At 41.8% G+C, this 14,555-nt stretch overlaps 1 protein-coding gene across 2 annotated transcripts in view; it reads right to left on the bottom strand.

The window, feature by feature from the left end:
- Positions 1–13,059, bottom strand: part of PLG (plasminogen) — a 38,662-nt gene extending 25,603 nt beyond the window's left edge. For both annotated transcript variants that reach the window (XM_032408277.1, XM_032408278.1), the window contains exons 1-5: positions 12,926–13,059; positions 8,449–8,584; positions 7,073–7,179; positions 3,792–3,906; positions 1,894–2,033 (exon numbers count right to left, since the gene is read on the bottom strand). In XM_032408277.1, the coding sequence (XP_032264168.1) occupies positions 1,894–2,033; positions 3,792–3,906; positions 7,073–7,179; positions 8,449–8,584; positions 12,926–12,974 (547 nt within the window). In that variant the 5' untranslated portion in view covers positions 12,975–13,059. The remainder of the gene's footprint in view (positions 1–1,893; positions 2,034–3,791; positions 3,907–7,072; positions 7,180–8,448; positions 8,585–12,925) is intronic.
- Positions 13,060–14,555: the final 1,496 nt, after the last annotated feature.

The following is a 14,555-nucleotide window of genomic DNA, read 5'->3' as shown; positions in this document are numbered from 1 at the left end:
GTAAACCTAGAAATGTCTCAAATACCACCTGCTACTTATTCATTTGTCCTTTCCAACAATCGTTTGGGAACCAAATTGGCTGTAAAGACTCTTCTAATACAATCTAAAATGTTGTTCCCTCTTCAAATGGTAAAATCAGTGTATTTTGGTCAATACCCTCTCTTATAGTCATGACAGCATCCAGAAATTCCATAATGCCCTGTCCTCAACCTGGGATGCATTGGCCCTTGGTGGGTGGGAGGGGGTTGGGGGAGAAGGTGCATATAGTCTCAGAAATCTGTAAGTTCTCTATTAGGATTTTTAAACATTGGTAGGCCAATGTTTATTAATGTCCCCAATGTTAATTAAATGTCCCCATGACATTCCCCTCACTTCATCTCAACACATAGGCATTTTATCATGTCACATCGTCACAAGAGAAAGAAGGGAGAATATAGTCCAATAAGACATGGAGGTGGGGAGACCACATTCACATAAGTTCCATTATAGTACATTGTCATGATTGTTCTCCTTTACCCTCAGTTATTGTTGTTAATCTCTTTCTATGCCTAATTTGTAAATTAAACTTTGTTGTATGCACATACAGGGAAAAGAAACCATAGTATCTAAAGGGTTCTGTACTGTCATTCACAGGGGGTCTTGGAAGGTGTCCCTTGCGGATAACGGGGGACCCCTGTACTGAGAAGCATGCCTGGTTGTTTTTTGCTTTCTTACATTATTTAAAAACTGCAACTTTGGTTTGGAATTATTGAAATAACATGGTGCAGCAGAGTAATAAATGATTTTCATTTTTTTAGGTACTAATAAAGAAAACCAAGGGGGACTTGATATAAAACTGATGCTTTTGTGTGGATTAAAGACCAGATGACCTCACAACATCGCATACCAATAAAGCATCTCTGCGGTTGGAACAGATAGGAGACCTGCGCTGTCGCATGGTGCAAAAGCTATCCGCATTGTTGCACAAATTCTGCCCTCATCCATTCCCCTTTTCCACCAATAAATGTAGCAGAAAATAGGAAACGAAGAAAATTTTTTCAATAGGAGGTCTTAAACTTTTTTAGCATTTACTCTTTTTTTTTTTAAAGATTTTATTTATTTATTTGACAAAGAGAGAGAGAGAGAGACAGTGAGAGAGGGAACACAAGCAGGGGGAGTGGGAGAGGGAGAAGCAGGCTTCCCGCGGAGCTGGGAAGGACCCTGGGATCATGACCTGAGCCGAAGGCAGACGCTTAACGACTGAGTCACCCTAGCCTTAACGACTGAGTCACCTAGTCACCCTAGTAAATGCCCCTAGCATTTACTCTTGAGGTACACTATTAAATTGGTTTTTCCATGAAGACAATGGGTTGCTGGTTTAAAAACTGGTTCATTGTTTAGCTTTGATGAAACAACAAAGTCTACCACATTAAATTAATACATTTATTTGGATTTTATTTTTGTGGTTTCATTTAAAAAAAAAAGACTTTATTTATTTGGGACAGAGAGAAAGAAAGAGAGAGAGTGGGGCAGGAGGGCAGAGGGAGAGAAAAGTCCCAAGCAGGTTCTCCACCTGTGTGCCCTGATTCTGTGGTTTCATTTTAACTATTTAATTACAAGTCTGTTTTTTGGCTTTATGCCATGTAAGCGCTTTAAGCATAAGAAGTTGTATCTAGAATTTACATCTAGTTTGATTATTTGTACATATCGACGTAACATTTTAATTAAATAATTAAGCTCAAAAAGGAGGAGGGTCTGAGCAAATTTTTGGTCTTCCCAAGAGGTACATACCTTACTTGATTTTGTCAAACATGCCACTAGTTGGTTTTTAATTAAATCCCTGTAAGGGAATCCTTTGCAGCAAATTACAGATAAAGGGCAGATGTGAAAGCATTTTCTAGAGGCATGCCTGACCTTCACACTCGGGAATGTTGCAGTAGTCGAACCTCTGGCCCGGGTCTGTGGTGTAGCACCAGGGCCCTTTCTCGTCGTTGTCCGGGTTCCTACAGTAGTTCTCCTCCAGTCCCTCCAGGGGGTGCTTCTGGGGCGTGTATCTGTGCAGGGCGGAAAAGAATCCCTCACTATCCAGTGGACCCTTGAACAGCATGGGCTGGAGCTGCATGGCTCCACTTATAGGTGGATTTTTTTCAATAAATACGGTACAGTGCTGTAATTTTTTTTTCTCTTCCCTGTGATTTTCTTAGGAACATTGTCTTTTCTCTAGCTTACTTTATTCTAAGAATACAGCACATAATACATGAAACATACAAAATACGTGTTCATTGACCGGTTATGCTCTCGGGAAGGCTGCCAGTCAACAGTACGCTATTAGTAGTTAAGTTTTGGAGGAGTCAAAAATTATACATGGATTTTCAACTGCACAGGGGGTCAGTGGCCCTAATTCCGTGTTGTTCAAGGGTCAAATGTATTTTAAAAATCAGTATGCTATTAGGAAGGCAGAATGAGAGGCTATTCCCATGGGGTTCATGCATTTCAGCTCCGTTGTCTGATTTCCGATTCTCTACTGGTAGGCTGTTTCCATACAGTAGCTAATATTACCATTATCACTATATTGACAGCCGAGTCTTAGAAGTAGAGCCAAAGTGTTTTTATGCACAGTCACTAGAAATACAAAGGCCTCAAAGCCTGCCAACTTCTTGATTCCTTCCAAACACCTGCTTTTGTCAGTTGCCCTTCTCCCTGAAAAAGTAGTTGTAGTTAATGCCGTTCTGTCTGTGTGAACTCTGCACAAGGCAATATTGAAATCTTTCTACACATTCTCTCATTTAGCCTTAGTAAAACCCCTCTTGGGAAGGTCTTATTATCCCTATTTTACAGATGAGAAAATTGAGGCCCAATGTCAAACATAATATATCTTGCCTCGGGGCAAACACCTAATAAGTAGCATCTCAAGTTAAAATCCGTCTGTCTGATTCCAGATGTGTGGGGGTAGGTAGTTAAGCTCACTTCCAGTTCTAGAAATGAGTTGCCATGTAGAGATGAAAATTTGATCGAACCCCGAGACTTAGAATCTAAATGGCAGATTTCGTTTCTGTGCTTCTCTGCACCTGTTTTTGGTAAAGTGCACCTCCCAGGGCCTCAATGTCCTCCTCTGCAGGGATCGAGATGGCCTAGACTATCTCTAAAGCCCCTGACACTCCATGATTTGGCCATTTGGTTTAATCATTTTTTCTCTATAAGCCGTATGTCTTGGGAATATTATATCTGCCCATCTCATAGAGGTATAATAAAGGCAGTTTGATGGGGGAGGGGGGTAGCAGACAGTAAATGCCTACTTGATAAGCATTGTCACTGAGAATGGGTGAGAAGTGTTACTGTTAATGCCGCCTAATGCCATCCTACAGGAAGCACAAAAAGAACGACACTAAAATAATTAGTAGGCAAGTTATGAGATCATCTGGTTTTCATTTATATTCTAGTTGCTCCTTTGCTCCGCCATGTTGAGGCGAGCAAGTGGTGAGGGTTCTGACTCGGTATGTTTGACTTAGGCTCATTCAGCCCTAAACATGATCATCTTTGCTCTTTTCTCAGACTCCCCCTGGCATTCATGGCTTTATTGCTCTTTTTCCTAAGAGTCCTTCCACATCCTTGGTCTTCCACAACAGGATATACACAAGAGCAAATGGAAAGCAACCATTTTCTGCTTTTGTGCTATAAGTAACTGAACCGGTCTACCTCGACATCAATAAAGCTCTCCCCGTACCTGCTTATTCACATCATCTGGTTTGATTGAGAAGTAATGGGATGATCATTCTAAGTATCATAGGTGAATACGGAGATGAAAGTCTTACTTAGGTTTGTGCGGAGAAGTGTCACTCCATTTTTGACAGGCAACGCCATCCTTCGTTTTGGACATCGTCCCCCTGTAGGTCTTCCCATTGCCAGTCTTGCACTCTGAAAGATAGACTGAAGGGGGATCCACACAGTGGGCAAGCCCTCCGCAAGAAACACCACGAAGAAGCTTTGTTGAAAGGACTCGCATAGGAGACACCGTTTTCCCAATCTCCGAAAAGACAGACTTTTGCATCTCCCATCTGTGTAAAAGCTATAGTTCACTGAGCCGTTTGGTGCTTTGATTTATTTATTCAAAGCTACAGCCCCCCTGTGTCCCAGGTACCGTGCTGGGTGCTGGAGACACATGGAGTCTAGAATGGAGTCCCTACCATCATGGAGCTTATGTTCTAGTGGACTCAGGGGGCTGGTTACAGAAAGTAATCGAGGTAACCCTGTGGGGAAATACGTAACAGAGAAAACAAATAGCGTGAGGACAGAGTGACAGGGAAGAGGGACAGGGGCTTTTCAGGCAGTGGGGGAAGCAGACTTTTCAGAGGTAGAAAGAGATGCAAGCCACTTTTTTTTTTTTTGAGGCTCCTGGTATTTTAAATATGAAAAACTGCCAAACAGAGTTATACATTTTAAATGTGGACAGTAGACCCTCTCAGCTGGCCTCCACTTTGCCAACTCACTGGTTAGCCAAGATGCTCCAAGCTGTTTTTAAAAACACACGGTCAGACGCCCACCTATGTCCCACATGTGCTGAGGTGGGCACCTGGGGCTGGCGGGGTCACCTTCCAGTGTGCCCCCCAATTCTGTCCCCACCAGGTGGGGTTTTTGTTTACAAGAGTCAACTATTTTCATCGTCAAAACTTTTTACCCAGCTATATTTGATTAAGGATGATCTAAACTGAGAAATGAATGTGAAAAAAAATTGCTTTAAAAAAAACCAAGATGAATGTTTTTAAGGACTGGAAAGACTTGAATAGTTTTTTAAAAGGCTATCAAGCCCACTGAGCGTAGTCCACTCATATGGTTGGCTATAGAATTTTGGGTGGGAAATCCTAAAAATATAAAGATATTTCACAGTCAGATTAATAGATGTCTCTAGACCTTGCTCCACTTCAAAGAGAAGGAAACCAATTCTCCTAGGCAATGTGCTTAGAGGATAGTTTATGCAAGGAATGCGCCAGGTAACTGCTGTCGGTAGCCCCATATTCAAAGAAAGAAACCTCTACTCTACATCAAAAGGTGCCAATGTAAATTGCGTTTTCTATGAAAATATAAAATATTGAAGGTATATGTGTGTCATCTTTCATGATTTCCCACCTTAGCCAAGTTTTTTAATTAATCGATCAATTATCTCGGGAAAGTTCTTTTAACACACCAATAGCAAACAGATGCTTTTAAACCCAAGACTATGTATAAAGACTGCAAATGCATCTTCACTGAGAGCGATTATTACAGTAGACATATTACACTGATCAAAAGTGTAAATTCAAGGTACTTTGGAGGCCCGGGGTGAGGGGAGGCTTTTCAAAAAAGGTGATGCTTGAGTTGAGACGTAGGAGGTGAGAACAAACGAGGGGCCTTGACAGCAGGGTGTGTGGGAGGAACAGACACAAGCCCGGTGTAGAAAAGCCTCGTAAACCAAGCAAATGGGGTGGGCTTAAATAACACAGGCCCCGGTAGCTTTCAGATAAGTATCTGGATTTTATTCTAAGGGCACGAGGAGTTTCAAGCAGGGAAGTCACAGCCCGTCACTGGCCAGGCCATGGTCATGGTGACCAGTGACGGTGACCACCTAGACCTTGGTGGCAGCAACAGCCGTGCTGGCCAGGGGCAGATGTAGGTGTGATCTGACACTGAGTGTTCCCAGAAAAGCCCAGGCAGGTAATTTAGCGGTGGGTCGATGAGCTACAGTAAAGAAACAAGAGCTGCAGAATGCCTGACTTTTGACTTTTTACCTCTCTTTTGTTTGTATGTACCCACCGGAGTTTATATAACCTTTTGCTCCTTTCCATCACCTTGAAAACAAGCAACTATTCGACTATTCAAACTAAGCCTAGCGGTCACCCTCCTCTTCTTTCTGGTTAACAATTTACAAATGATTTATTTAAATGTTAGCATTTTGCAGGGAAAATCACACCAGCCCCCCCCCCTTTTTTAATCTAGTAGGTAACCGTAAAAAACTCATCCTTTACTATTTGTAAAAACGAATAACTTCAACAGATAAACTTTAGGTTTGCTCTGCACTTTAACCTCAAGAGTTAGGGATAAACAGTGATAAGAAAAGGAGTATGGCAGGTACACAGCTAATTCAACCTCAGAAGATGAACCGATGCATAGAAATAATCCTAACCTAAAGAAATACTTCAAAAAAACATATTTACATATTTAGAGTTTTGTGTTGAGACTAGAGAGAATGTTGCAGGTTATTGTGAAGAACAAGTGAAAGAGGATGTTTCTTTAACATCCGTGATACAGAATATTTGGAGAGCCGCATAGTTACTATAAATGGTCCCAATCCCAGCCAACAACAGACTACAGGGTTGTTTTTAAAGGGTCATATATTCACTTAAATCTTCAGACATACTTAATGGAATTTTGCATCTCGAAAAAGTCATACAATTTCCATAGGAATCAAGGCCATCTGTTATCCTAAACAATGGGAATATTGACCCAGAATTTTCAAGGAAACTATGGAAAAGGAACTGCAGCTCTTGCACATTTTCAAAAGATCACATTTCCGAGTCTGAGGGAAATCGAGACCATGACCGAAAAACATTGGAAATGTTAAAAAATGAAAGTAAAGATTTTGTCTGTATCCAAATGTTACTGAGGATTTAAGACACCTCAGTTTTTCTATTTCCGCAGGCTTCAGTCCAGAAGCTAGGGCCCAGGGACCATGGTCCCTGCAGCCAAAAAGCCAAGATCATAAGGAATGCTTAGATTCCCCTCTCCTCAGAAATAAAATAAAATAGTGACTTATTTCCCGGGCCCTAGAAGTAGACATGATTTTCAGTCCAATTCCTTCCTTTTAAAGCAAGAAAAATGAAATCTAAAAGGTGAAGTCATATGCTCAACTTGACCAATGGGATTAGTGACCAAATCTTATCCTGAGTCTGAATTCAATTTTGCTGCATGATATTGCCTTGGTTCTCTGGTCTGATAAACTACAGAGATAAAAGAGGAGGTGGGGAGGGGAGGAGAAAGGGGAACAGAAGGGAGATGGGTGGGGAGGAAAAGAAGAAGGAGGGGACCAGGATAAGGACGAAGAAGAAAACATTGTACGCACTTCTCTTTTCGAATAAAATCACATCTCTCATCCTGAAGACTATAGAAGACTTGCTGTTTTCAGCCATGATCACACATTGTTGCTCTTTACTGTGATACTGGAATGACCTGCAGAAGAAAATCAGGAAACCCCCCCCCAAAAAAAATGATTTCCCCTATTTAAGGAAAGTAAACTTTCGTTAATAATTAAGAGACTCAAAAGATAACTGTATCTCTTGATGGCTCAAGGAGTTTGGAATGGTTACTTCCCATTAAATTTGGCCTCGTATCAAGGAAGTGCTGGAAAAGGATACCTCAACAGGTAGTTCCTCTTGTTTCCTTCTCCCTTTACCTTCTCCTCCTCCAAATGTTCTCTCTTTCTATTTCAACTACTTTGCTCTTTCTTCACTTATGTGCTAGAATATTTGCTTTTGTGTTGGAAAGAAGCAACTCTGATTGCTTTGAACCCCTTTCCAAGATCGTTTATGTGACTTCTGGACTCCTAGAATTTCCCCTTCCTATAAAGTCCCCTTGACTTTAGCCTCTACATGTCATCTCCTTTCCCTTCACCTCACCCCACCTTGCCCATCCCCGTGGCCCTGCTGTGGACATCCAGTCTGGCATTCAAAGCCATCCACGACTGTCTTTCCAGCTCCATCTCCTCTATGAGCCCTTCTGTCACCGATGTGGTCCATTCGGGCCTGTTCACAGGGCCACGTGGCTCCCTGGGACCAGAATGCCTCCTGCCTGTCACCCACCCTTCAAAGCCCTGCTCAGTGCCTCCTCCTCCCCAGGCTTTCTCCAGCCCTCTCAACCCTTAAGAATTGTTCTTTCCTCTGAATCTTTATAGAGCACACATTGATTATGTCACTTATCGACACCTTGCCTCACATGTATTTTTAAAAAATTTTTACATTTATCCAGCTTCTGTGACAACACCACAAATACAAAAAGGCAAGCACTGGATCTTGCAACTATACAAAGATCTATCATAAACTGATAGAGATCATATATATCAAATATGTTGGATCACTGCATCTCTGCTTTTTTGTTCGTTAGGCTGGGACATGTCCAGTCACAGGAACCTCATTAAATATTTACTGATGATGATGTCAAAAACTAGAGCTCAGAATGCTAGCTGGTGATGTCATGTGTAGAAATAACATCCTTTGGGGGCATTTTTTCTAAAGGGGACACGAATAAACTCTAACAAGGAAATGTTCGTATGGCTTCCTGATCCAGGGAGCAAACACAGATTCCAAACTCCAATCCCATGAAATGCCTCATGCCTCTTAAATCCTGTTTTTGTTAATAAATCCCGGAGCAAACTCCTCGTTATCAAAATAATAGTGTCTCAAATGGCAACCTTTCCACCAGTGAGCAACCGCCAAGAGATACCTGCAAATGAATTCTGTTTCCTCCTCACATTTCCTTGAGCATTCTTCTATGCTTCCTGATGATAACTGCTTCTTAGTGAGGCTGAGTATTGAAGCCCCCTGCGTGTTCACATAGTCATCCAGGGGGTCTCCGTGACCTGCAAACGGAAGGTGGAAGTGGGATAACCGGGTAAGATCCATCATCAGGCCTTTGTAATCCTCTATTTGCTGTGCATCAATCACATAAAACTTGCTGTTTTCTTGGAAAGCAGAACAGGTGTCACGAGTAAAAAATGTTGAGGCAGGAAAAAGGTTCCACTATTAGGTCGCATTATATTAAAAGAGCAAGTGGATTGATAGATTGATAGATTAGGATTCTTTAACAACTTCTGTTACTACTTTAATGGCCATGAAACCTTAAATAAGAATAAATTTGGTTTATTTGCTATGGATTGCCGTGCCGTGATGGAACAGGAAGAGGCCACCAGCACCCCCCATGTTGGCAATTACTGATGTTGGTTTGTCCATCCCTGGCTGTAAACCCAACTTGGAGGCCATTACTTGATTGCCAACAGTGTAAGTTTTGGTTTTGACTGTTACTTAGGCTGATGTGACATTCTCTGAATGGTTCCACCACGAGATATAAAAATGTTGGTGAGTTGATGATTTTAATAAATAAGACTTGAACTAAATCTCAACTACTCTCCAAGATCATTCTTAAACTGGGCTTCGTACGGTGACAGCTCACTATGAATTAAATAAGAGAAATCATTCTCTTCTACAATGTCTCTGGCATTTCTGAGGAAATGATAAAAAAGCAGAACCTGGGATAAATACTGTCTTTAATTTTTCTGGGAGCTAAAATCGGAGTCAAAAAATCTGTCCGAGGGTTTCTCTGCCCCTTGCTACGGTAGAGTGTGTTCCCGCAAGAGCTACTACAAGGAGTGTTCTCTGTTCCGAGGCCCCAGGCAGCGCCCGAGCTGGCTTTGACGGCTCTACTCCAGGCCTGGAGATGGTGGCTTCCCTGTTTTTGGTGTGGAACCCTAATGATTCTCCCAGGGTGAGAGGCCAGACGAGGTTAATGAAATGAAGACAGCTAAGCTGCCTAAAGTTTGCCTAAATGGGATTAGGCAACATGGCAGCCTTGACCACCTCCAGGGGAGTGGCAGGGACCAAAGCCAGGCTGAGCGGGTTGAAGAGTGACCAGAAGTCATGGACCCACATGAGAAGACAAGTCTTCAGGAACCTAGCTGTGAAAGGAGCTCTTCCCAGGCAGCTTGTGCTGTCACAGAATTTTTTTTAAAGTAAGACATTCTGGAGCATGTTTAGATATTGATGAAAATTATCCAGTAGGAAGGATCATTAGAGGTCAGCCCCTCATTCTCAGAAAGGCCCTCCCTGCCCACCTGCGAACACATGGGACACAGAGCCGATGCATTCTAAAGACAGAGACGAGTCATCTTCTGGAGGCCATGCTCCCCTCCCTCTGCTATCTGTCCTCCCCCAATTTGTCCTCCCTCCAAACTGGAAGGTGGCTCTTGAACAGGAAGTTGGCTGATGTAATTTAAACTTAAGGTACCAGAAAGCACTAGAAAAAGGTTTCAAAGGATTATGGAGAAGGAGAGGTTTTAGACCCAGGTCCATTCCTTCATCCTGTATTTCTCCTGATTTGAACTCTTATTTCCAAGAAGAGGTATGCTTGGGTAAATTCTATAGATCAGGCACCTGGGTGGCTCAGTCGGTTAAGCATCTGCCTTCGGCTCAGGTCATGATCCCGGGGTCCTGGGATGGAGTCCTGCATCAGGCTCCCTACTCAGTGGGGAGCCTGTATCTCCCTCTCCCTCTGCCCCTCCCCTGCTTGTGCTCTCTCTCTCTGTCTCTCTCTCTCTGTCAAATACATACATACATACATACATACATAAAATAGTAAAAAAAAAACGACGGCAAACAGTAACTCTGGAAAGCGTATCCTATAAAGACTCAAATTAGACTTTCTGAAGAGTTCTTAGAAAGTTGAGCAGGCTGGGGTATAAATGATAACAAGACAAGAAAATTTCCATTTATATCACTCTTTAATTAAGTTACCTTTGATTATGTTATTATATTTCATAGCAAAAAGCTGCTGAGACCACCTTAGGAGCTGATGTCCCAAAGAAATATCCCAAAAAAGAATACATTTTTTTCTTTTGTGCTTGAAAAGTTCTCCCGCATTATTTTCTTTTCTTCAACTTGAGGGCTCTATGGCAGTGGGGTGTCGTACAATGTATTGGTTGACCAAGAAATATTAAACACACCCTTTTAGTAAGAAATTATTTTTAGGGCACCTGGGTGGCTCAGTCGGTTAAGCATCTACGTTTGGCTCAGGTCATGATCCTGGGGTCCTGGGATCGAGCCCCGCATTGGGCTCCCTGCTCAGTGGGGAGTCTGCTTCTCCCCCTCCAACTCTCCCCTGCTCACGCTTTCTTTTTCTCTCTTTCTCAAATAAATAAATAAAATCTTAAAAAAAAGAAAAGTATTTGTATATTCGAGGCCAAATGTAGATGTATGTTGCTCCAAAACATATGTATTACATTAATAATGTGGGTTTATTTTTTTTATCACTGTGGTGTGTATATTTACACCCATGCTCATGTGTTTGAAAAAAAAAAAAAAGACTTAGTGGTTTATGAAACCATGAAGAACAGCTGTAAAAGGATAGTATTTTTCCTCTCCCCAGTCACGTTTGTGCCCTGGAAAGATGAAACGCGTCCACAGAAACAGAGAGTAAATGCCTTCCTTTCAAAAAGAGCTTATGAAAGTCTCCCCACAAGGTTGGCGAAAACCTATGTTAATCCTATTGCAGAAGAGTTTGCTCTCCCATCTTGGTGCGAGCCACTGAGTCAGCTCCTGGCGTTCCAATCCCGTTGCCCGTAGGCTAACATAGAATACGCATACCTACGCCCCCACACACCACCATTTCCCACAGAAATCTCTGTGCAATCTTCTGCTCTGTATTTTCTTTGGTATTTCTTTAAACGGCTCCACTGACTTCAAACATATTTAACTCTAATTTAAAGTACAGCTTACAAAATTTTATCTGGCAATTCATAAATTGAATTTTAAGTATCCATACATTGTTTATGGGAAGAACTACCAGCATCATGTATGATTCCATTTAGAAGAAATGTCCAAAAGAGGCAAATCAGAGACAGAAAGTAGATTGGTGATTGCCAGGAGCTAGGCAGGGATGGAGGTGGGGGGAGGGGGTTTGGGGGTGACAGCTAAGAGATGTGGAATTTCTTCCTGGGGTAATGGAAATGTTCAAAAATGTATTGTGGTGATGGTTGCACAACTCTGCAAACCACTGCATTGTATGCTTGAAATGGGTAAATTGTATGTGAATTATATTTCAATAAAGCTGTCAAAAAAACACAAAACTATAAGGACACGCTTAGAATATTTTAAAGGAAGTTTAAACTAAGCTGAAAAGCGAGAAGAGCACCAGATTCCTCCTAGAAAAGTCTTGGCTTAAATTCTGCTTTCTTCACTCTCTGGATTTGGGAGTTTGGTCAAAAGAGAAATAACCTCATTTTCCTAAGTACGGATTTCCTCCTCTGTAAAATGGGGATGAATATACTACCCTACCTACCGCATCAGCTAAATAAGCAAGTATTATCTGAGGACACACACACATATGTATAAAAATGTGCCTAGCTTCTCTCAAGCACTATGTGAAGGTTTATGGAATTCCTACATGCATACTTCATTTGGCAAACCAACGCGCGTGGTTTCTCCAGGCAAAAGGAGCAAATCCTAGACATATGGAAGGCTCACGTCAAGCCTCAGCAGGCAGGGAACCCCCACAGACTGGTCAGAAAACACAAAGAAGTATTTCACTGCTTACATTTGAAAGTGAAGAGAATACGACACACTAACAAAAATGGTCTCAGTTAATGGAACTGAGAGCCAGGCAAGGGCGCCAAGAACTTTTCGGGCTGCCGGCTACGCAAGCTATTGTTTCAACTACAACAACCATCACTGGCGAGCAATCTTGTCGATTTAAAAAGTCATTCATCATTTCCCCTGCCCACTGGTCTTTAGCATGCATGGAAATTAAGCTCAGTTCTTAAAGAATTTTTCTTTTTTTTTTTAATGTTTATATATTTTTTAAAGATTTTATTTATTTATTTGAGAGAGAGAGAGGGAGAGGGCCCAAGCAGGGAGGAGGAGCAGAGGGAGCAGGAGAAGCAGGCTCCCCGCTGAGCAGGGAGCCCGACGTGGGGCTCGATCCCAGGACCCTGGCATCATGACCCGTGCTGAAGGCAGACACTTAACCGACTGAGCCACCCAGGCGCCCCCTCAAAGAATTTTTCAATCATACGTGTAGATTTTGGTTTGGGATGCTCGTGAATCAAAAGCTAAATTAAACAAGCTGCACAGAAAGCCATCATGTGATCTATTTTTAGGACATTGCTAGGAAAAACATTTTAATTAAAATTTAAAAAAATCCTTTGTCTTACCTGATTTCAGAAATAAAAGAAGTAGAAGGACCACTTCCTTATGTTCCATTTTTGGGACTGGGTTGCCAGCAATGCCCAGAAAACTGGGTGTCCCAATCCCGAGATGTTATTGACTTACCTGAGAGGAAACACATCCACAAATAAGATAATCACATGGAGTTAATTATTTTCTGAGACGCCCATTGCCACTGTGCTCTGAAGGGTTCAAACATTACCTCGGCTGGCGGATCTTACAAAATCCAAATCTGTAATAGATGCTGGGAAGTGGTGAAAGCAGCCCCCCCGCGCACCACTGCCCCAGGCTGCCTTCTTATCTCCTGATTCCTCTCCCCCCGCAACCCGCAGCCCACCATCTTTCCCACTCGGTCTTGTGTCCTTCGTCCTCTCCTTCCCTGGCTTAACATAGAAAGAAAAATCACACTAATAGCCAACCTTTGCTGAGAACTGGCCTAGGCCAGACACTGTGCTGAGAGGTGCATATGCATAGTTTCATTCAATCTTCAACACAAGCAATATTAATATTTCCACTTTAATGAGGGCACTCAGGCTAAGATAGTTTAAGTTTCTCAAGGTTACTCAGCCACCGATGGTTGAGACCGTGGAGGCCTTAGATTATAAACATAAGCTAAGGGCCTTGTCATTCACATCCCCACATCTTACCAAACAACGTAGAAATTACTAGAAAGTTAAAATATTTATTATTACCAAAATGTCTTTATGTCCAGTGGACTCACATGTTTTCCATGATTATAAATTATGTTGTAAAAATACTGGTCTTTTCCCCAAATAATTCACAGTGAGTTACATTCTCATCCTCAGAAAATAAAGCAAGAGGGGTAAAACTAAGTTTAAAGAGTCTGTCTCAAGTTTAATTGTTGGTTCTGTACTTTTCCTCTGATTTAAGGCCACAATCACCAGGTAGTACATGCTTTAAAACTATTTCAGATTTCAAAAATATTTAGGAGTAGTTCAGTGGATTCTATTTTACTTGTGAAGTAAGAACAAGAAATACTCCTGTCTCTAGGCTATGAAATTTCTTTCTATAAATTAACTAGCGAGGTGTAGAGGTCGGCACCAAGCCTCCTGCAGAATTTCCTGGGATGGAAGTACTGTGCAGAATTCTCAAGAACAAAACATGTTGGAGAACAAGAAGGTAGACTATTGTGAGCAGAGGTGTGAGTTAATCACATTTCCTGGTTTTCTACTTTATCCTAGCTTTCTTCTCTCCTCAAATTCTTCGGCCTCCCTCACCCCTCCCTGTCCCCAATTGGCCTGGTTTACTAAAGGGGACACAATGTGGAAGCAAGTTGAGGAGTCAGAACTGGGAAGACTCTTTTTCTTAAAATATTCAAAATGCCTTTTAGGGGGATTATGTTGATGTGTTTGAGAAAGTTCTTTGGGGGGGAGAAAACAGACTTTACTAATATGTAATGATTCCCATATGCATTTATTTCCATTTAAAATATTTTAGTGTTGGGGCACCTGGTGGCTCAGTTGGTTAAGCATTCGACTCTAGATCTCAGCTCAGTCTTGATTTCAGGGTCGTGGAGCCTACTTTAAAAAAAAAAAAGGAAAGAAAGAAAGAAGGGAAAGAAAGAAAGAAAGAAAGAAAGAAAGAAAGAAAGAAAGA

The sequence above is a fragment of the Phoca vitulina genome, unplaced genomic scaffold (assembly GCF_004348235.1).
Source record: "Phoca vitulina isolate PV1807 unplaced genomic scaffold, GSC_HSeal_1.0 scaffold9, whole genome shotgun sequence".
Lineage (NCBI taxonomy): Eukaryota > Metazoa > Chordata > Mammalia > Carnivora > Phocidae > Phoca > Phoca vitulina.
Note: the sequence above shows the minus strand (reverse complement) of the source record. Positions and strands in the feature narration are given on the sequence as shown.